At 38.9% G+C, this 21,880-nt stretch overlaps 1 protein-coding gene across 3 annotated transcripts in view; it reads left to right on the plus strand.

Annotated features, from left to right (window-relative positions):
• NCOA7 (nuclear receptor coactivator 7) overlaps positions 1-21,880 on the plus strand; it is a gene marked incomplete at its 5' end in the record, with an annotated part of 136,793 nt that overhangs the window by 64,749 nt on the left and 50,164 nt on the right. For 2 of the 3 annotated variants that reach the window (XM_080700627.1, XM_080700628.1), the window contains 5 exons: positions 4,839-4,918; positions 9,823-9,930; positions 16,179-16,292; positions 17,752-17,877; positions 19,799-19,983. In XM_080700627.1, the coding sequence (XP_080556753.1) occupies positions 4,839-4,918; positions 9,823-9,930; positions 16,179-16,292; positions 17,752-17,877; positions 19,799-19,983 (613 nt within the window). The remainder of the gene's footprint in view (positions 1-4,838; positions 4,919-9,822; positions 9,931-16,178; positions 16,293-17,751; positions 17,878-19,798; positions 19,984-21,880) is intronic. The other variant, XM_080700629.1, reaches the window with a different exon arrangement.

The raw sequence follows: 21,880 nt of genomic DNA on the forward strand, positions 1-21,880 counted from the left end.
AAAAAATAGAAATATAGCTACATACCAGACTGGCATAGAGGGGTGACTTGAAATGAATACACCAAAGGGATCACATGTGAACCCGACTTTTTATACCCATGACCTCCATCTTGTTTATGTAATCCTGACATAGTGAACGTCCCTGTAAGGTACCTCCCCCAGCAAGGTGTGGCAAGGTGTCTTTCATGAAGGGCAAGGTCAAACCCTGCTCCATCCTCCCTAGATCATCATGTAGATCTGTCTTTAGATAAAGGCCTAGTTCTCCTCTCCTATTGACTGGTTTATTACTTTGAGCTAGGTTAATTTACATTGGAATATCTGCCTGCTTTTAGGCAGAAACCAAGTCCTTGCACAGATTTGCCCTCACCCAATTTTTGAAATATATTAATAATCAGAGTTTTCTCCAATCTTCCTAGGCCATTCCCAATACTAGTACAGCCACCATAACCCTTCCAAATTCCCCTTTTGCTCCCCCAACCCCTTCTAGACCCCACTGCATTTTATTGTGTGACCTTACCTTATCTACTGATAAGGTTATCACCATCTGTCATGAGCTCCTTCTCCTTTCAGGAGCTCTCTGTGACCTCCAGGTATCATCTGTGGACTTTATGTGATATTTGACAGTATCCACAACCTATATGATACTACATTTGTTTTCTCATTCCTCCAATTTCTTTTCTCCTCTTACATCAGCCATGCTATTTCTTATTCCCCAAATCTAAGCCTTCCTAAAGTTCGATTCTCAAACCTCAGACCTCCTTTTAACATTTATTCTCTTGGTAATCATAACTTCACCCAAGACTTCACAGATTACACTGCAAAAAAGTCCTTCACAGCCAGTCTTCATGATCCTGGGGGCCCCAGAAAAATTGCTGGATATTATCTTCTTTTAGCCCCAATGCCTAGAGAGAAAAAGACGTCTTCTCTTAGTAAACTTGCATCTAGTATCTTCTCAGACCAGAAATCAAGAAACTAGTGTTCTGGACACTTTTTAACACTGGCCTTTTTTTAGAGTGGGAAAAGAGGTGACATGACTCCATGACTCGTAGGCAGCACCCCAAGGCTCATGTGGCCTGAGGTCAATGCAGACATCCTATTCTCTGTCCCATTCCAGTTTCCACATCTAGTATTTATGCCAAACCAGGTGAGGTAGGCTGAAGGGCCTGTGTTTCATTCCTCTATGGTCTTTGTCAATTCTAACACAAGTACTTCCTTTTTGGACTGGGGAAAAGCCAGTGTTGAGGACTTCATAGGTGGGGCAGGTAAGAAGTTTGGTTACTTTGCTCAGAATAAATTCTGAGGAGCACCTGGCTAGCTTTCCCTTCTGGCAGTGTATACTTTTACGCAATTTGCCTCAAGGTCCTTTAAGCAGGGGAGGGGTCAGAACTTGATAAGCATAAAGGGCAACAGGGGAAGCCTGCAGCCAAGATGGACGTGACATTGTCATTAGAGACAATAACCTCATTGGAGGTCACAGGTCTTCGCCTAAAACACTGGAATAGGAGCCCCATCCTGATGTGTGGCAGGACAATCCTTTTCTAGACAGTTCGTGCCTCTTCCTAGCTCTCTCTTCGGTATGTCGTGGACTCTGTGTACCAGAATCTGACTTGGTAAGACATCAGAATCTGACAGGATCTCATTCACTGAGATACATAGATAGCCATCTTTACAGCTCACTGCAGAAAATTTAGGAAGTTGTTATGGTTTGAATATGAAATATCCCCCTAAACTGCCAGGATGACAGAGGTGAAATCGTTGAATCTCTATGGCTCTAACATGATCAGTGAATTAATCCACTGATAGATTAATAGTTTGAATGGATTTACTGGGTGATGAAGTCTGAGTGTGTCTGGAGGAGGGAGCTCCCTGGGGGTGTGGCCTTGGGACCTCTATCTGTTCCCAGTTCCTCCCTCTCTGGTTATCTGTTCTGAGGCTGCCATGGTCTCAGTAGCTTTTCACCACCATGCCCTCCTGCCATGATGTTTCTGCCTTGGGGCCAGCCAACTGTGAGCCAAAATAAACCTTTCCTCCTCTAAGTTGTTCTTGTTGGGTATTTTGGTCATAGTGGTGAAAAGCTGACTAACACAGACACGATATGAAACCTTCCCCTGTGTTATAATAATAGGTAGAAAATTAAATTTGATCCTTGGAATTTGCCAGTCATTCCTTTTTTTCTTAATTGAGCAAGTACAGAATATAGTCTTTGATTTCTGGCTTTGATAAATGCATATGATTTGCCTACTGTGACTTTATTTCTGCAAAAAAAAAAGTACTGTCTGCAATAATATATTTTTAGGTTCATTGATCTGTATTGGAAAGTTCATTTAACCATATATTACTGATTGTCTTGTCTAGGCTCAAGATGTTCAAAGATGGATATGTCATCCTACCTCAAGGATCTCAAAATCTTAGACTGTGAAGGGAAAGTTCATAATATTAAATGTTTGATATTTTTCTAGCCTACCAACCTATAGAAAGTAATTTATGGTTTTTTTTTTTTTTTTTTTTCGGGTCTGGGGTTGGAACCCAGGGGCATTCAACCTCCAAGCTATATTCCCTCCCTATTTTTTATTCTTTATTTTGAAATCGGGTCTCACTGAGTTGCGGAGGGCCTCACTAAGTAGCTGAGTCTGTCCAAGAACCACCGTCCTCCGGTCTCAGCCTCCCAAATGCTGGGATTACAAGCATGTGCCACCACGCCCGGCTATGGAAAGTAATTTGATTTTTGCACTAATTCAGGTGTACATGTTAAATTCACTCTGAAAACTTCAACCAGTACACATTTTTCTTTTCACCTGGTTTCACATTTTTCATTTTTTAGTACACATTTTTTCTTTTCTTTTCACCCTATTGTAATTGGGTTTTTGAATATAAGCTGTATAGAATCTTCTGACCTAAATATTGAGAAACCACAGTCATCAGTCCTCTCTTCCTGGAGTAATTTAGATATTGCCACCTAAAGGTAGGGAGATTACTGTTTGTAGTCTAGAGTAATTTAGAATCTCTTTAGGTCTATGAATGGATCTGATTTGAATATACAAATGAATAAAACAGTACTCTTAGCAACTTCTTCCCCCCCCCTTGGTTTGTAATTTTAAATATCAAGGAAATAGTTAAAAGCCAGATAAACTCTCTGTGAATTAACTATTTTCTTGTTTTTATATTACCTTACAATCCTCATTCAGTACTTCTGTATTTGTTATGTAGATGAAATGATGTTGGTAATTTCTCCATGTGAATGTGTGCTTGTAGGACCTTAGATTAGATTCCACTTCTCAGAGAGTACATGTCATCACTGGTCAGAGCACCTTGCTATTTATTAATTCTCTTCTACAGTCACTCCGCACTCTCATTTCTCTCCCCAGACCACATCATTCTGTGTGATGGGCTTTTATTTTTTATGTACCCCAGAAAAAGTGTGGTTATTTTGTAGCCATTGGTTTTACCTGTGTATAATGGTACTGTTTTCTACATCCCATTCTGTTTTTCTTAATATGAACTTGTTGCTGGATATACATCTGGCTTGTCATTAAGTACTGCCTGGAATCCCAGAGGGGATATCTACCACATTTCACTTACCCGCTGGCTACACTCCTTCAGTGCACACCTATGACGTGATGGATATCCTCAAGTAGGTCGTTATGGTCATATGAAGCGCATACCTCCTGGGAAAGAATGTGTATCAGTGAATTAAATTACTCATAGGTATGCAAGCCTTGTTTGCTCAATTTGCTGGAATGGCTGAACCAGTTTATGTTCTTTAGTAGCAGCTCACATTTCTACCATTAGGATTTTGTCAAACTAAGAGATATAAAAGGATACCTATTTTTAATTTGCATTTTTTATGCTCCCATGGAAATTGGAGCATCTCCTCTTGGCTAATTCAATTTATGTTATTCCTGTCATGATTTTTACTTATTGCAATATTTTTGTATTTTTTATATCTGAATTAATATGTTGAGCTCTATTTAACCATATAAATTTGATTGAATCATTGGTAGTTACCTATGGTTGACTATTTCTGACCTATGAAAACAGCAACACCTACAGTCCAGCTTAATCTGTTGTAAGATATATAGGTCTTTTCAAATTTTTATTATTATAAATAATATCTCAAGCCTGGCATAGTGGTACATGCCTGTGATCCCAGTATCTGGGAGGCTGAAACAGGAGGATTGCAGGTTTATAGTCAGCCTCAGAAATTTAGTGAGTCCCACGGCAACTCAGTGAGAACCTTTTCAAAATAAAAAACAAAAATAAAAAGAGTGGGGGTAGTGTAGCTCATAGTTAGAATGCCCCTGGGTTCAATCCCTGGTAACACAAAACAAACAAACAAACAAACAAACATGCAAAATTTTAATAACCGTATACTTGGCATATAGCATTTTTTGTACTTTGAATTTGTCATTAGGATAAAACTTTAATAGAAGGATTATTGAATGAGAGAAGAAACATTTTTATGACCATTACTACATAATACCAAAATCACTTTCTAAAAGGGCTGAACTGAATTATGCATCATTTTTATAATAATTATGCTGGTTTTGCTCTAAGTTCACCATCATTACCATTTAAACTATTATTTTAATAATGGTAAGCATTACCTCATTGTTTTCACTCATACTGTTTAAGCCTAGGTAGTATTAATCATTTATTTGGGTGTTCATCGATGAATAGTGTGCTTTTATGAGTGTGGCCTGTTTGTGCCCTTAGTCCATTTTTCTATTAGTGTCATTTTTTATTTTTATCCTATTTAACAGTACATTTTCATATAATGTAATTTTACTCTGCCTTCAATTCCTGACAATAAAGTTATTCATTTATATATTTATTTTCAGATGATAATCAAAATAAAACTCATGATAAAAAAGAGAAGAAGATGGTGGTTCAGAAGCCCCATGGTACCATGGAATACACTGTAAGTATAAACTGGGGGTATGAGTGTTTAATACTACTAGGTTTACATAATGTTTCTCTCTGACATATCTTGTTCTTGATTTGCATTCTTCTTGTGCAGCCATTAAATAATGAAGTTGCTTAAGACCTGTTTTAGTTCATTTCTTTTCCCTTCATATTTTTCCCTGAGCAAATTTGTATAAACTATTGAGTTGAGGGTGGATGTGAGGCTGATCCACCATTGATCACACTATTGGTGGCCAGCATTGCTTGGGCTGATCTAAGTGGTGGGGCAGGTGTCTCCTTCCGTCACTGCCCTGTGTACCTGCCTGAAGTTGGGTCAAAGAAGATGCCGTCCGCCAAAAGAGGAGGACCATTGTCAGTTGAGACTAACTAATAGCTGCACTTCTTTGCTAGACTCTCCAAACTTATGACTTGAATTACTTCCAATATGTAAATAGCTACCAATTTTAAGTCTCCATCCCAGATAACCTTTCTGAGACCTGAAGTCATATATTCAGCTGCTCACTTGACATATCCACTTGGTCCTCATCCTCCAAATATTTAAACAAGCCAGACCCAGATTCTTGACATCTTCTTCCCCATACTCTGCATCTTAATTCCTACCTCCTGTGACCATCCAGTGAGTCTAGGCTAGATTCCTTCATTTTATTCTCTCACAGTATTATATCCTCTACATAATTTATATAACTTTAACATTGCTCATTAGCATGATTGTTATTTTAATGCCTATTTCCTGCCTTGATTCTTATATCCAGGGAGAGAGACTAGACCCCCCCCCTTTTTTTTTTTTTTTGGTGGTACTGGAGGTGGAACCCAGAGGCTTTCTACCTCCAGGATATATTCCCAGACCTATATTATATTTTATTTGGAAACAGAGTCTCACTAAGTTGCTGAGAGCCTCACTAAGTAGCTGAGGCTGGCTTCGAACCTATGTGATCCTCCTGTCTCAGCCTCCCAAGTGCAGGGATTACAAGCGTGCGCCACCACACCCGGCTTGGACCCCTTTTTTGTATGGTATCTTTGGCACCTTGCCATCAGCCCCCATTATTATGGAATCCACAGAGAAATAAAACTGTGCATTTGTTCATTGCCACAGTTCCACACCCCGTGTTGTGTACTCATTTCTATCACTGCACCAGGAGCTCCTGGAGTTCAGTGATTGTGTCTATTTTATCGTAAGCTTGGCATAAAGTAGGTACTCAAGTATAGGCATATTTTAACTCACTATGACCTAGCTCTAGTATTTTTTTCTTTTTACTTCTTAAGGAAAAAATAAGTACTATTGCCATTGCCTCATGTGTTTTCCTGATACATACTTACTTTGTACACATTATATTCATGCCAGGCCAGGCCCTATATAAAGCAAGCGGCAAGACCTGATCTTTCTGGTGTTTCTTTGGGAATGGTAAATCATCTGCAAGCCTTCATAGAATCAATTCCTGGCTTCGGCAGATCAGTCATGCTCAGTGTTCTATGAACATCTCTAGGCATCTCTCTGGGGATAACAGACCTAGTCATTTTAAGAAAAGATTTGGGTGATTGTATTTCATGTTCTTAAGTATGTTGTTGATCCTCATAACACCTAATATAGTGCCTTACCTCAAAATAGAAACTCAAGCACTGCTAAATTAAATTATTTGTCATTGACAATATTAATTTTATTATTATTTTTAATATGCTTTTATTGGTGCATTATAATTTTCACATCATAATGTAAATCATATTGACAGTGGCATAAATGTGCATATCAATTCTAAAGTCATAATCCTTAAGACCTGTGTATATCCAGAAGTATGATTCACAGGCTTCTCCAAAGAAATTGAGAAATGATATTAAACAGTGAAGTAAAAGTAAAAATCAACCCAGAAATTAACAAATATAAACAAGTGGTCAAATTACTAATGCAAATATGCCCACCAGATTGGCGTATATGTTATGGAAATTAACTTTATTTGGCAAGTTATTTTTATACTTGTCATTGGAAATAAAAGGTGATTCTTACAACTTCAGGCTAGCACTTACTGGATTGTTTATATTGGTCCTGAGATGTGGGTGTTTACCCATTCTGGTTTAGTTTCAAATGTTCCTATCAGGATCTTTGTGTCCTAATTGATCCTTTCTTCCTTCCTTCCTTCCTTCCTTCCTTCCTTCCTTCCTTCCTTCCTTCCCTCGCTCCCTCCCTCCCTCCTTCCTTCCTTCCTTTCTTTCTTCCTTTCTTCACTGTGTGTGTAGGTGCTGGGGATTGAACTCAGAGATATTGTATTGCCAAGATACTATACTCCCAGACCTATTTTTATTTTTTATTAAGAAAGAGGGTCTTGCTGGGCATGGTGGCAAAAGCTTGTAATCTCAGCATTCGGGAGGCTGAGACCAGAGGATTGCGGTTCACAGACAGCCTCAGCTACTTAGTGAGGCCCTCTACAACTCATTGAGACCCTGTTTCAAGCATAAAGAATAAAAAATAAGGCAGAGGTGTAGCTCAGATGTCAAATGCCCCTGGCTTCCATCCCCAAACCTAAAAAAAAAAAAAAAGAGGGTCTTGCTAAGTTGCTGAGGTTGGCTTCAAACCTGAACTCCTTTGGTCTCAGCCTCCTAGTACTGAAATTATAGGTGTATGCCACCACACCTGGCTTTTCTTTATATACATCTTATCTTTACATGATAATTATAGATAAAGTTTTACTCCTTTTTTGAATCCTCTATACTCAGGGCCTTTTACAACCTTTACTCATTAAAATATGAATCACTATTTATTTATTTATTTTTTTGAGGTGGTACTGGGGATTGAACCCAGGGGCATTCTATCTATGAGCTACACCTCCAGCCTTACTTTTTATTCTTTATTTTTGAAACAAGATCTCCCTAAGTTGTGGAGGGCCTCACTAAGTAGCTGAGGCTGACTGTAAACCTGAGATCCTCTTGTCTCTACTGCCTCAGGCTTCCAAATACTGGGATTACAAACGTGTGCCACCATGCCCGGCTTTGAAGCACATCCTTTCTTCTTCCTTCCTTTCTTCCTCCCTTCCTTCCTTTCTTTTTCTCTTTCTTTTCCTTCCTTCCTTTCTTTCTATGAACTATACTCTTTACATTACTTACCATGAACTGTTGTAAAGCATATATTACAGTTACCTCTATTTGGTGGATTGAGAAACTGATAAAGAGGAGTCAGACAAATGGCCAAAGTTATCGAGTCAATGTGTAGCTGATCTGGAACTGAGATTCAGCTATATGGCTATTGAGTCTACACTCTCAGATTCTACCTTGTACCTACTCTATACCTTCAAAACCTCTGGGTTTGAATATAGCATATAAGTATCTAATAATAGAAAAATATTTTAAAATATTTTTGTGTCTTTTTAGTAGGGATGATTATATCCAGGTTTGGGGTAAGAGAATGGTTTTTACTTAGGCTTTAGGTTTTCAGCTAATATACATACATCTCCTAACTTGTTATTGTAAAGATTTAACACTATTTCAGTATAATCTGCAGCTATTACTTTTGATTAACCTGAAATAGTCCATGTAGTGATGGGTTTTTATTCTAAGAGCAGCAGGGTACTTAATACTACTTCAGTATCTCTACCCTCTCGCCAATCCACATCTTCCTTCAGCCTCCTCAACTTGCACCTAGCCGTGCTCCCCTGCTAGAGCCCATTTTGCTTGCAGGGTCAGCTATCAGTCTCAATGCAGACACACAGATAAGGGTTTTTCCAAGTTTTTTCAAGGAGCCCCCCCCTGAGAGATTACCATGACCTCAGGCAGCAGATGCTTTTATACTGTGAAGCTTCTCATCTTCTGACTGCCTCCTGTTCCTATTCCTCCTTCTGATACGGAAGGAAAGAAAACTATATTCCTGGCACAGATGTTACAAGTTTTACTGGTTTAGAGAACAATACTAATTTGATTGACCATGGAAAACTATCATTTTAATGCCAGTGAACAACTCCTGGTAGTGAGGCAGAATTTCTTTCAGAGTTCCTTGCCTTCCATAGTACTTATTGCTTGAGTGCCCTCTATGTGTCAGACATTGTGCTGAGCACTGGCGAAAACAGCCATGAACAGGCCACTGTCCCCAGCTGATAATGCAGTGAAGAGATGGGCAAATGGGCAGAAAACCACAAGAGAAAATAGCCCCACTTACTCTTAGGTGGGTACCATGTGCATTTTTTTGCTTTTCTCTTCACAGTTTTATATTAGACCTCATGGAGTTCTACTCCATATATTCAAGTTATGGCAAAGTAAAATTAGAAAACAGTTCCATTGACATTATGTGCATATGTGAGAATACCAGTGTCAACCTCAATATCATGTGTGGGGAAGTGTGGAGAAACCGGGGAAAGTCCACCAAGTGCTGTGTGCATGTATGTCACTGTCACTATAAACTACATTATAATGTAATACTATAATGTATACATAAGAGCATATTTTTATTTTTATTTTTATTTTTTATTTTTGGTGGTACTGGGGGTGGAACCCAGGGGCTTTCTACCTCCGGGCTATACTCCCAAACCTTTTTTATATTTTATTTGGAAACAGGGTCTCACTAAGTTGCTGAGAGCCTCACTAAGTAGCTGAGGCTGGCTTTGAACCTGTGCGATCCTCCTGTCTTAGCCTCCCAAGCGCGGGGATTACAAGCATGCGCCACTACTCCCGGCCTCATAAGAGCATATTTTTAAAAGTCTGTTAGTGGAGATTGAAATCTGAAGGTTAAGAAGCTTAGAAAAAAACTGCATTTAAGATTGCACTTATCTGATTTTATTAAGAATTGAAACTATATACACTTTTCTAATATATTTGGATAGAATTTTATTCATATATTATGAATAGATTAATGTTGCCTATCAAAGGCATCTTTTTGTTTTTAGTTTTATATATTGAATCTTATCTGTTTTATTATTCTAGGCTGGAAGCCAGGACACCCTAAACTCCATAGCACTGAAGTTTAATATCACTCCCAATAAATTAGTGGAACTGAATAAACTTTTCACACATACTATTGTTCCAGGCCAGGTAATTCCTTTTCTGTTGAATATTACTTATGAAATTTTGTATTTATCTTTTATTGTCATATTTAATGCCTTACTGTTAGTTTCACATGATTATCATCAATGATAATGACTTAAACACTTAATTCTTTTATAATGGAATTCTGAAAGAATCTTAGTACTTATGAACTTTTCAGAGATTAATATTTTCCAAATGATTAACACAGTTTATCATGTAGTAGGTATTTCCCCATTCATGAAGAGAAGTTCTGAGTTAATGTAACTTTTTTTCCCCTATCAAATATAACACAGAGTGCCTTATAATATTTAATTCAGAATTTCAAGTTTCAACCTAGTCCACTCTTCTGAAATACATTGTGATCATTGTTTTAAGTTAGGCACAATTTTTGTCATTATTATCTCAATTTAACACAAACATTAGAATGGTAAACTTGGACAAAGACAAAGATTTCAGCAGGATCATCAAAAAAAGGTACTTTATTTAAATTTAAACTGAATTGAACTGATAAATGTGTAATCTTAAAACATTAAGTTAATGCAGTGAATTTTTAATACTTTCTGTTGCGGGTGAAATGTGCAGTGGTGTGTGTGTGGGGAGAAGTAATTCCCCCACCACCACCACACAAACAGACAAAGAGAAAAACCATGGATTCTTGTCCTAAGCTAAGCATAAGTATTCATCGCTTGGACAGCTGCTGAAGATTTAAAGAAGTTTATTAAAAAGATAGAAATATAGAGAGAGTTACAGCCCTGTGCAGGTGCAGGGCACAGGGGGGCAATTCGAATGAAAATGCCATAGAACCCCAGTATGCTGAGTTCTTATCCTAAGTCGGGCAGGTCCTTTGATCTGGAGATAATGCTACCCCTTATCTCCAGCCCCTGCTTTGCTTCTGCTATCTCTGCAGCCGAATTTGGGGCAGGAGGGAGAGCCATCCTGTCTCCAAACACAGGCCTATACCTTTTGTTTCATCCCCCAAGATGTGTGAACTTGTTTCTCCAGGATCTGGGATTTCCTCCCTTCTCTGGCTCCAGCCTTCTTTCTCTTTTAACATGTAAATTACAAGTCCCCTTCTTCCTGCTAGCTAGTCCTGGCTTTTTGAGTAAAGAAGATATATTTTTAAAATTGGACTTCTTTCCCAATACTGATACATTAATAAATTTTAAAACCTCTCCCCAATACTAGTACACTTTCTATATGGCAAGATATTGAAACGGGGGTTTCTTGAGAGAAAACCCCGGCGAGTTCTTGTCTACGGAGAGCGAAGAATGAGGAGAGCGAAGAATGATACCCGCAGACCTCAGGAAGGGGAGTAAAAGGTTTATTGGAAGCAGCAGAGAATGGGGCAAGGGTGGCTGAACACCCCCAAAGGGGCTGGAACTCTGGGTTCAGCAGCTGCCTTCAGGACAATACTTGAGAGTAGCCCAAGCCGAATTGCCTTCAGGTGCAGGCTGCTTTCTTCCTGAGTCCATCCATAGGAGCGGTTGGAACTCCGGGGTCCAGTAGCTGCCTTCAGGGTCACTACCCGAGTGTCGCCCGAGCCAAGTGCCCATCAGTTGCAAACTACTTTCTCCCAGATTCCACGTGATCTGCCAAAAAAGAGATACAGGTCACCCCTAGGGGCCTGGTCAGCCATGATGTCCAGCAGAGGCCTTCAGGTCACTACTCAAGAGTTGCCCGAGCCACGTGCCCTCAGATGCACTCTGCCTTCTCTCAGGGCCAACACGACCTGCAAGAGAGAGAACAGCTCCCCAAAAGCAGAGGGGGTCCCTAGAGGGAAAGTCCCCCTTTTGCCATCCGACTGACCATTGCCTGACCGCTTGCAAGTCTGTTTTTGGTTAGGGTGACTTTTGAGATTCCAAGGGGAATTTGCATAGGGTATGTGCAAGTCCTTTGAAGGGTCTCCTTTCAGGAATGCCAGACTTGCTAGGTGGGTTTGTTGATTAGGAAACTCAGGATGGCTTTGTGAAGCTCTGGCCTTCTTATCTCTGAGCCTTCGGAATTTCAGGCATTTGTCGCCCCTCAGGAAACTCAAGAAATTAACTTTTTTCTACCAAGGCCTTTTCCCTATCTGCCTATTTCCTTTCTACCTCCTCAATATCTGGGTATTTTCAGTCTTAAACTTCATTCAGCCAGTACACTGAAATGGCACAGTCATTATAAGAACTTGGCTAAAGCCAAGTAGCCAATCCCATCCATGGAAGTAGGTGTGCAGTTGCCATGAGTACCTTTGAGTCCCACTCTTGTCTTCCTAGAGCATCTTCATACATCCATACATTATATGACACTAAAATCTTTCAGGATAAACAATTTGACTTTAAGCACAGCTTTATTCTGGCAGTGCTGATATTGCTTTTTGCATTTCTTTCAAGGACATCACATGAAGCCAGCAGGGTCATAAATTGACCAGTTAGTGTTTTTGGTATTTTATGTTTTTATGAAAAGAAAAAAAATTAGTGTACTTCCAGTACCAGGTAATTGGGGGAAAATCTTTATTAAAACTTTTTTTTTTTTTTTGTGCATCTGGGGGTGGAACCCAAGGGCATTTGACCTCCGAGCTACACCCCCTGACCTATTTTTTATTCTTTATTTTGAAACCGGGTCTCACTGAGTTGCAGAGGGCCTCACTAGGTAGCTGAGGCTGTCCGCGAACCGCGATCCTCCAGGTCTCAGCCTCCTGACTGCTGGGATTACAAGCATGCACCACCATGCCCGGCTATTATTAAAACTTTTTAAAAAAATTTATAAATTTAGCCGGGTGTGGTGGCACACACTTGTAATCCCTGTGCTTGGGAGGCTGAAACAGGAGGATTGTGCAAGTTCAAAGCCAGCCTCAGCTGGCTTAAGAGACCCTGTTTCCAAATAAAATATAAAATAGGTCTGGGAGTGTAGCCCAGAGGTAGAAGGCCCCTGGGTTCCATCTCAGTACCACCAAAAAAAAAAAAAGAATAAATTTTCATCTTTAAGAAAATAGACGTTACTCTTTTCATTATTGGGCTTCTTTTATAGTTTAGGGTATTGCTGCATTAATATATCCAAAGCAGAGAGCTAGTCGTATACTTACTAATTCAAGACTAAAGATTAGAGTCACCGGAACACAGTAAATTAATTTAGGGTAATTTCTTATACTGTGTCCATAAACAAAATAGTTGATTGGTAGTAAATGAAGATCCTGTAGCCAATAGCAATCCAAGAACTGTTTTAATGTGCCTACTATATTGGGAAAAATGCCCAAAATGGCAGTTCTAAGAAAGCTTTGTTTCCATTTGTTCTTGTATTAGAAATCTGACCTGGGAAAGTCACTTCTTTTTTTGAATATCAATTTCTTGATCTTTGAAATTAGGGGTTGGGCCATATTATTTCAGTTCTTTGCTAGCCTTTATTGCAGTGGTAAGCCCTTATAAAATTAAAACATTGTACTCTGTTCATTGTCCCAGGACCTATCTCTACGAAGTGTTTGTTTGTTTGTTTGTTTGTTTGTTTGTTTGTTTGTTTGTTTTCTGGCAAAGATAAGGAATTGAAAAAAAAATTGGAATAGAATGAGGAGGGGTAACACTGTAGATGGCCTTTTTCTCTCAAAGATTTTAAAATATTTTCTATTGGTTCCTGTAAGAGTAAGTATATCTCATCTCAGTAGTTTTGATAAACTGGTTTGACATTTTCTGATATCAGAAAATTTGAGACTCACCCTTCTAGAGAGTGATTTGATGATCACCTTGAGGTAGGACAGAACCAGTCTGACTGGGTCCGTGACCCCAATGTCAGAACAATTTTCAGAGAAGATTACCTAGGTGCTCATGGAACTAAAATCTTACTCTAGACTTTTCTTACTTCAAAAATCAAAAAACAAGATCAGACAAGGTTAAAAATATAGCTGAGTTATGAAATATTTTACACAAGGTTCTGAATTTGACTATTAGGATACTTATATTGAATTTGAGAATACATACAAAGAATGCACTTTTACAAGTGGTTTACACTAAAAAAATTATACACTCAAAAGTTACCCTGTGGGATATATATATTTCTACCTTTATAATATAATATATTATTCTACTTTTATAATATATTATTCTACTTTTTATTTTAATGTGTGTATGGTACTAGAGATTGAACCAAGAGGCATTGTACCTCTCAGGCTATATCCCAGCCATTTGCTGTTGTTGTTTTGTTTGAAACAAAGTTTCCCTAAGTTTGTGAGAGTCTTGCTAAATTGTTGATACTGGTCTAAAATCTGTGATCCTCCTGTCTAGGCCTCTAAAGAACTGGGATTATAGGCATGTGTAAGCATGCTTGGTGGATATGTATTTTAAGATGCTTTTATATTCATAGGATACCTTGCCTACAGATATTGAAAAGTGTTTATAGCTTACAATAACAGCTTTACTTTATGAAAAATAATTTTAGGACCTCCAATTCCCATTTGTCTATTTGTTAGATCAAACTCAAAAATATTTTTGGAGGCCATAGGAAAGCTTTATTCTTCCTGTGTTCTCGGTCTGCTTCTGTATTGTGGCAGCTTGTGTTGTGGCTGAGCTTCCAACTTTCCAATGCCACTTCTATCCATGGTGCAGTTAGCTGCTTAAGCTAGGCTAATGCCTGTGATTCAACATTTAGAATATATCAGACAAAAGAATCTCAATCTGTGTAACCTGATACTCTTCAGGAGTTCTGGTGCAAGCAGCAGCAGCAACAACAACAACAACAACAACGATAATAATAATAATAATAATAATTAATAATAAAGAATCGCTTGGAGAAATGCCATCCATTCATTCCTTTCGTGTAACTATGTAAGACAAGAGCTCTAACTTAAGCCATATAATTTTAGTGCTTTCTGAACCACTTTTACTAACTAAACTTTGGCACTTGTCATTTACTCACATTGAAGGTGTGATAGAGAGCTGTCCTCCAAAAGTGGTTATTTTATTCACTGTTGTGTTCCGCTGAAGAGAAATATTTCAGTTTTGGACACACCTTTTTATCAGACGACTGAGGAGACTACTTGTACTTCTGAGAAACTGGTTGGTTTTTATTCTAAGCAAACTGAAGTCTGCTAACTACTGATGACTACCACTTTGCATTATTTATGTGAAAATTCAGATCTGGTGTCATGGACCCAGATCTTCATGAGCATTTAGTAATTTTGGAACACACATTTTTCAGGAGTAATCAATCTACACTTTGTATCCCTTAGATTTTAATTTTCCTACCTTCGCCTTTTTTTTTTTTTTTTTTTTGGTTTTGCCTCAAGTTTTTTCCTAATTGAAGTAATGTTTACATAACTAAAGTTAAAATGCAAATATAATCGAAAGGATGGGAGATGCTAAATAACAGTATTGCTCTGATATCAGTTATTACATACTTAGCTCTGAATTCGGTTTTATAACATTAAAGGTCATCATTTTAAGATTAGATTTGATACATGCTAAAATGTGGCGTGTCTGTTTAAAAGAATGTTGAACGACAGGATCATAATAGCATTTTGGAGACCAGAATATTTTGTACAAGGCGGGTATTTTGTACAGTGTATTGCTGAGGCTGATATTTTTATATAACCCAGACAATGATGGAAGAAAAAATGTTGGGGTTATCTATTGCCGTTACCTTATACAGTTCATCATGTGAGGACCTTGCCACTCTAGCACTCAGGCCTGCTTGGAGTTATCAAGCCTGGATTTGTTCCATTTCTACCTGACATAGGTATTATACTTAGAACCATCCCTTGCTTCTCTCTTCTTTAAATCCTCATTCCACAGGATATAAACATCCTCACCCCAAATCCCAAACACTCCAAGATCTTAAACTGTTTGAACACATATGAAGCATTTTGGAATTCAGATTTTCAGATTAGGGATGCTTAATGAATAAAGCCTATAGAAACCTTGCAAAATATAAAAAGAAAAAGAAACAAAACTCTGAATCAGAAACACTTGTAGCCCCAGGAATACCTTGGAAGGGTTTTTTTTTTTTTTTTTTCCATCCATCTCATCTGATTTCTACTTGCATGGCTTCCCTAGAACACTTGTTGGCCTTCCTCTTCCCTCCTCTATATTTTTAATCTCCCGCAGTGTCTGTAGTGCATTTCATTCCCTTTCCACTGTACATATCCATATTACTAAGTATCACATTTATGGATCAGGCTAGAAGACTGTGAAAGCCAGCTGGGTCTTAGTCGTGCACCAAGCATGCTCCTATGCAGAATGGCTTACCCGGTTCTTAGTACTCACTTAGTCCTTCTTTCCCATGCTCAGGTCCTCTTTGTGCCAGATGCCAACTTTCCTCCCAGTTCCTTAAGGCTGTCATCATCCAGTCCTGGTGCTACTGTTTCTCCTTCATCATCAGATGCAGAATATGATAAATTGCCTGTACGTATATCATCACACATCATACACTGAAGTTCACTCTTACCAGAAAAAAATTGGGGTTGTAGAATTCAATATGCCATTTTTGACAAGATTACATCTGAAATTTCTTCTAAAGGCAAAGGATTAGGTGTACTGTCATTGGGTGAAAGAATATATAATTCCCAAGACAAATGTGTTTACATAAGAGATAAAATCATATGCTTTGTATAAAAGCATGAAATTAAATTCCATTGAGGTTGATAGATTATTTGTACTCTCCCTTTTTATAGAGAATTTGAACTGGGAGTCTACTATGAATTCTTCCATTTAGGTTATTTTCTAAGACATCAGTGAAACAGTTAATCAGTTTACACATAACACCTTTAAAACAAAAATGTCAAGTTTTGCCAGGCATGGTAGCACATGCTTGTAATCCCTGTAGTTGGGAGTCTGAGACAGGAGGATCACGGGTTCGTGGACAGCCTCAGCTACTCAATGAGGCCCTCTACAATTTAGTGAGACCTTGTTTCAAAATAAAGAATAAAGCCGGGGGTGGTGGCACATGCTTGTAATCCCTGCGCTTGGGAGGCAGAGACAGGAGGATAGCGTAGGTTCGAAGTCAGCCGCGCTGGCTTAAGAGACCCTGTTTCCAAATAAAAAATATATATATAAAGCCGGGCGTGGTGACGCACGCTTGTAATCCCAGCGTTCGGGAGGCTGAGACCTGGAGGATCACGGTTCGCGGACAGCCTCAGCTACTTAGTGAGGCCCTCTGCAACTCAGTGAGACCCAGTTTCAAAATAAAGAATAAAAAGTAGGTCAGGGGGTGTAGCTCGGAGGTCAAATGCCCTTGGGTTCCATCCCCAAACCCGCACCAAAAAAAAAAAAAAAAATATATATATATATATATATATATATGTCTAGGAGTGTAGCCCGGAGGTAGAAGGGTTTCCAGGAACCCCAGTACCACCAAAAAAAAAAAAAAGAAAAAAAGAAAAAAAAATGCCAGACGTGGTGGCGCACGCTTGTAATCCCTGCGCTTGGGAGGCTGAGACAGGAGGATCGCACAGGTTCGAAGCCAGCCTCAGCTACTTAGTGAGGCTCTCAACAACTTAGTGAGACCCTGTTTCCAAATAAAATTATAAAATAGGCCTGGGAGTATAGCCCGGAGGTAGAAAACCTCTGGGTTCCACCCCCAGTACCACAAAAAAAGAAAGAAAGAAAGAATAAAAAATAGAGTTGGGGTGTAGCCCAGAGATAGAATGTCCCTGGGTTTCATCTCCAGTACTGAAAAAAAAAAAAAAATCAAGTTTGATTTGGTACCTATTGTTGTGATATTTTTGAAGAACAAAAGACATTTGCCTTTTTTATGGTCAAGTTATAAAAAACAGTATACATGAATGATAACTTATATAATTTGTTTTATACATAATTTGAGAAAGTACTTTTATCTGAATTTGGAAATTTTTGCTCTTATAAGGATGCTGACTTAGCAAGAAAAGCCTTAAAACCCATCGAAAGGGTCTTATCATCTACTTCTGAAGAAGATGAGCCAGGCGTGGTGAAATTTCTAAAAATGAATTGCCGATACTTCACGGATGGAAAGGTATATATATGGCAAGATTGTTTGTTTCCTTTTCTTGGAATCTGTGAAAAACCGAACAACGTAACCAATTGCTGGAGGAAGTTGGCATTACAAAATTTTACCCAAAGTTTGATTACCAACCTCTATTCATTTTCCCTTTTTAAGTGCCTGGCATTTTATTCATTGAGGTAAATGTGATCACTGAGTAGAAATGTGATTCTTTGTGCCCTTATTCGTCTTTTCCTTGTTGACCTTAACTTGTGGGTTTTATTTTTTATTTTATGTGTGTGTGTGTGTTACTGGGATGGAACCCAGGAGCATTCTACCTCTAAACTACACCCCAGCCAGATTTTATTCATGAAACAGGGTCTCACTAAGTTGCAGAGGACATCATAAGTTGCTGAGACTGGCCGCAAATCTGTGATCCTCCTGTACCTGTCTCAGCCTCACACTTACTGGGATTATGAGCATGTGCCACCACACCCAGCTGACCTGTACATTGTAAGGGACACGCCATGTTATATGTTTAACAGTGAACAGGAAAGTTCAATTCACTGAATTTAAATTTCAACTCTGGGCCCCACTATCTCTGAGACCAGGGCAAAGTATTTAAATTTTCTAAGCTAACATTTTTCTCATCTATAAAACAGGAACAATAAGAAAATTTAACTCACAGGATATTGTTATTAATAGAGGTAATAATTCATGCGAAGAACTTATCTAATGCAAAAAATGAAAAATTCTCAACTTGTATCTGCACTAGTGATATAAGTATTAAAAAATGGCTGCTGAATCATGTTTGTAGTTTTTTCATTGGTTGTGTTTTACAAAAAACAAGTGTAGCTGGGCATGGTGGCACACGCTCCCAGTACTTGGGAGGCTGAGATAAAAGAATTGCAGTTTCATGGCCAGCCTCAGGTACTTAGTTAGGCCTTCTGCAAGTTAGAGAGACCCTGTTTCTAAACAAAGAATAAAAAATAGGACTGGGGGTTTAGCTCGAAGGCAGAACTGCAAGTTCTATCTCCATCACTGGAAAAAAAATCCAAGTTTTAGTGAGCCTCTAAAGATGGGGCTATGTTTTAATATCTTTTTGCTTGTGTTCATTGTAGAGAATTCATGTCAGATTTCAAATAGTGGGAAAATGTTATTAATGCACATTTGTAACTTTCACAAGCAAAAATCAATAATGCCTGACATGTAAACATTTTCACAAAAATAATTACTAGGCATGTTAAGAGTATCAAAATAGATTATTTACCTGTGGTGAGTCACCTATATCCTGATGTTCCTGGAAGATAACATCCTGCTGGCCAGTGTAAAGCCTAATCTAATCAACTTCAGACTTTTAAGAACCACTTGGATACTGGTGTTTGCTTTTAAATTTTCGTAATACTGTAATACCGCTATATTTGCTCTGACTGAAAAAAAAAAAAAATTGTGTTCCTATCTGTGTCAAGTGTCGCTGGCTGTGGGCTTTCTAAACCTTTTAAAGAAGGACCCTGGTCCTAATTCTTCCTCTGCACCACACATAGGCACTTGTTAGGCAGGCAGTGAAGACTTGCTCTGAGAAGTTTGCAAAGCCCCATGTTCTCCCTGGGGGAATCTGTTTGGGATAGCTCCTCTCAATTTCCAGAGATCTGGGGAAGCTGAGCCATGCATGTGCGAGCTGGGATCACACCACAATTGTACTGTTACAGCCATTCTAGACCCAGGCTTGGTTCATTGCCACGGTAGGCATGTCTGTTCTCTCTGCCTCCCTACCCAGTACCCAACATTGTATTCGTCCTGCCTGTTTGCCCAGCCTTCAAGGAGGGGATATATGGACATGGGAGATGGTGTGGTTCACAAAGCCAATGGAATGGCAACATGGGTTAATTATAGCTTCTTTGGTGGTGGCAGAAAGCATCTTCACCTGAAGTAATTCTGTTCCTTTCTCCTACAGGGTGTGGTAGGAGGTGTCATGATTGTCACACCAAACAACATCATGTTTGACCCTCATAAGTCGGATCCCTTGGTCATTGAAAATGGTTGTGAGGAGTATGGCCTCATCTGCCCCATGGAGGAGGTCGTTTCCATTGCTCTCTACAATGACATTTCCCACATGAAGATCAAAGATGCCTTGCCATCGTAAGGGCTTTTCTTTACTTACTAGCACAAAGGAGGTGTCAAGAGGATTACGTGCAATTAAACAGTGAGGGCATTTGCAGAAGTGAGAAAATTTATAGAATCAAAAGATTGCATAGATGTGAATTTGATAGTGGACTAAATATAAGAGCTAGAAAAAAAAGAGAAGTGAGATGATTAAGTCAATGATATGGGAAAGATAAAGATTAAAGGACAGAAAGCAAAAAGAGCCATCAATTTGCTAATACCAGTAAAAATATTTGTCTCATTTTTCTGAAAAGCAAAATGAATTTATGAAAGAAACAATGAAGTTTCTCTGAAAGAATTTTTGTCTATTACCCACAAGAGAATGGTTTCCTTCTGGGTTGAACTGTTAAGGAGAGTTATGTTCATCTTTAGCTAAGATCTCAGACAGGCATCTTCCTAGCTGGCATCTACCCTGGATCCTGCTTGGAGAGATGTTTGAGTGGGCACCATCTCCATCACAGCTCTGCTGTCTTAAGTGGCACAAGAATGATACTCATTTGTTTTATTTTCTGAAATGTAGGTGAATATTGCTTTAGTCTTGATTACTTTTGCTTTGTAACACTGAATTTTTTATGAAAATTTTTTTTAGAGAGGGAAGCTGTTTGAGACAGGAGGATCACAGGTTCAAGGCCAGCATGGGGGTAACTTAGCAAAACTCTGTTTCAAAATAAAAAGTAAAAAATGGCTGCAGGTATAGATGAGAGGTAGATTGCCCTTGTGTATAATCCCTGGTATGTCTCACCCACAAGGAAAGAGAGAAACTCTTTATGAAGAGAGGACGAAGTAAGCTCAAAAAATTGATTTTAGTGGATAATTTTATTTTGACTGTTCTATTTCTAATGTGTCTGTTTCTCTGCAATTGTCAGCAGTAAAAACCTGCTTCAGAAACCCTGGGTGGAGTCACAGCAGTGGTTCCTAACAGAACAAAGTGAAACTTGTCTTTGGAACTTTCAGAAAACAAGGGGAGGTAACTAGCGAGCTAGCCCAGGCACAAAGTCCCTCAGGCTTTATTTCAGCATTTGGATTCCTGCATTCCTCAGCATCTTCTTCACTCTTATCTAAGTCCAAGCCGCTGAGGCTTCCAGGAGAACATGGGCACTGAGGCAGTTTTTAATTCTGCAACCAGACATGCTCAATTGAGAAGCTGAGGAGGTGTATACCTGGCAAGGCAGTACTGAATGATAATTAAGCCCGAGACCTTGCTGGATTCCCTGTCGCTGCCGCCACATAAGGCTCTGTGACCTGCAGAAATTAAACAATCTTGTGCTTCAGTTTCTTCATCTGTAAATTAAAGCAAACATTCTTCAGCTTATAGAACTAAATAATTTGATAAACCAATTATCTTAAATTATCTTAAAAATTATCTTAAAAAATTGCCTTGGTGTTTGACTAATGCAGGCTTGTAGTTTATAGCTGAAGCTCTGTTTGTATTTCCTCAATCTTGTTATTCATATAGATTGAAGTTGGCGCGTACCTTTGTGCATGTGTCTTTTTGTACCAAGGATATGAAGATGGCTGGGCCAGGGCCCTGCCCTAGAGGAACATGCACTCTATTGGAACCCCAGACACATGGACAGAAGTCATAATTAAATGGCACTGTAACATAGCTGTGTGTGTAGCATTCCATGGAAAACCACAGGGGGGACTGTCCAACTTGCCTTGTGCTCTTAGCTGAGGAGGAAGAGAGGAAGTAAAGGAGCTAGTTTGGGAAAGAAAGAATGGATATTGGCTTCTCTGCAACAAGAGGAAAGAAAATACATTGTTTTGTTTGGAAGTGCATGCCCAGACAAATTAGGGGCATTTCCTGCCAGATGATGGCTGCTAATGGAGTGGTATTATTGTGCATCTTCAAAGGGTAAATTATGCTTAATCA

This window comes from Muscardinus avellanarius (assembly GCF_963383645.1).
Source record: "Muscardinus avellanarius genome assembly, chromosome: 8".
Classification (NCBI taxonomy): domain Eukaryota; kingdom Metazoa; phylum Chordata; class Mammalia; order Rodentia; family Gliridae; genus Muscardinus; species Muscardinus avellanarius.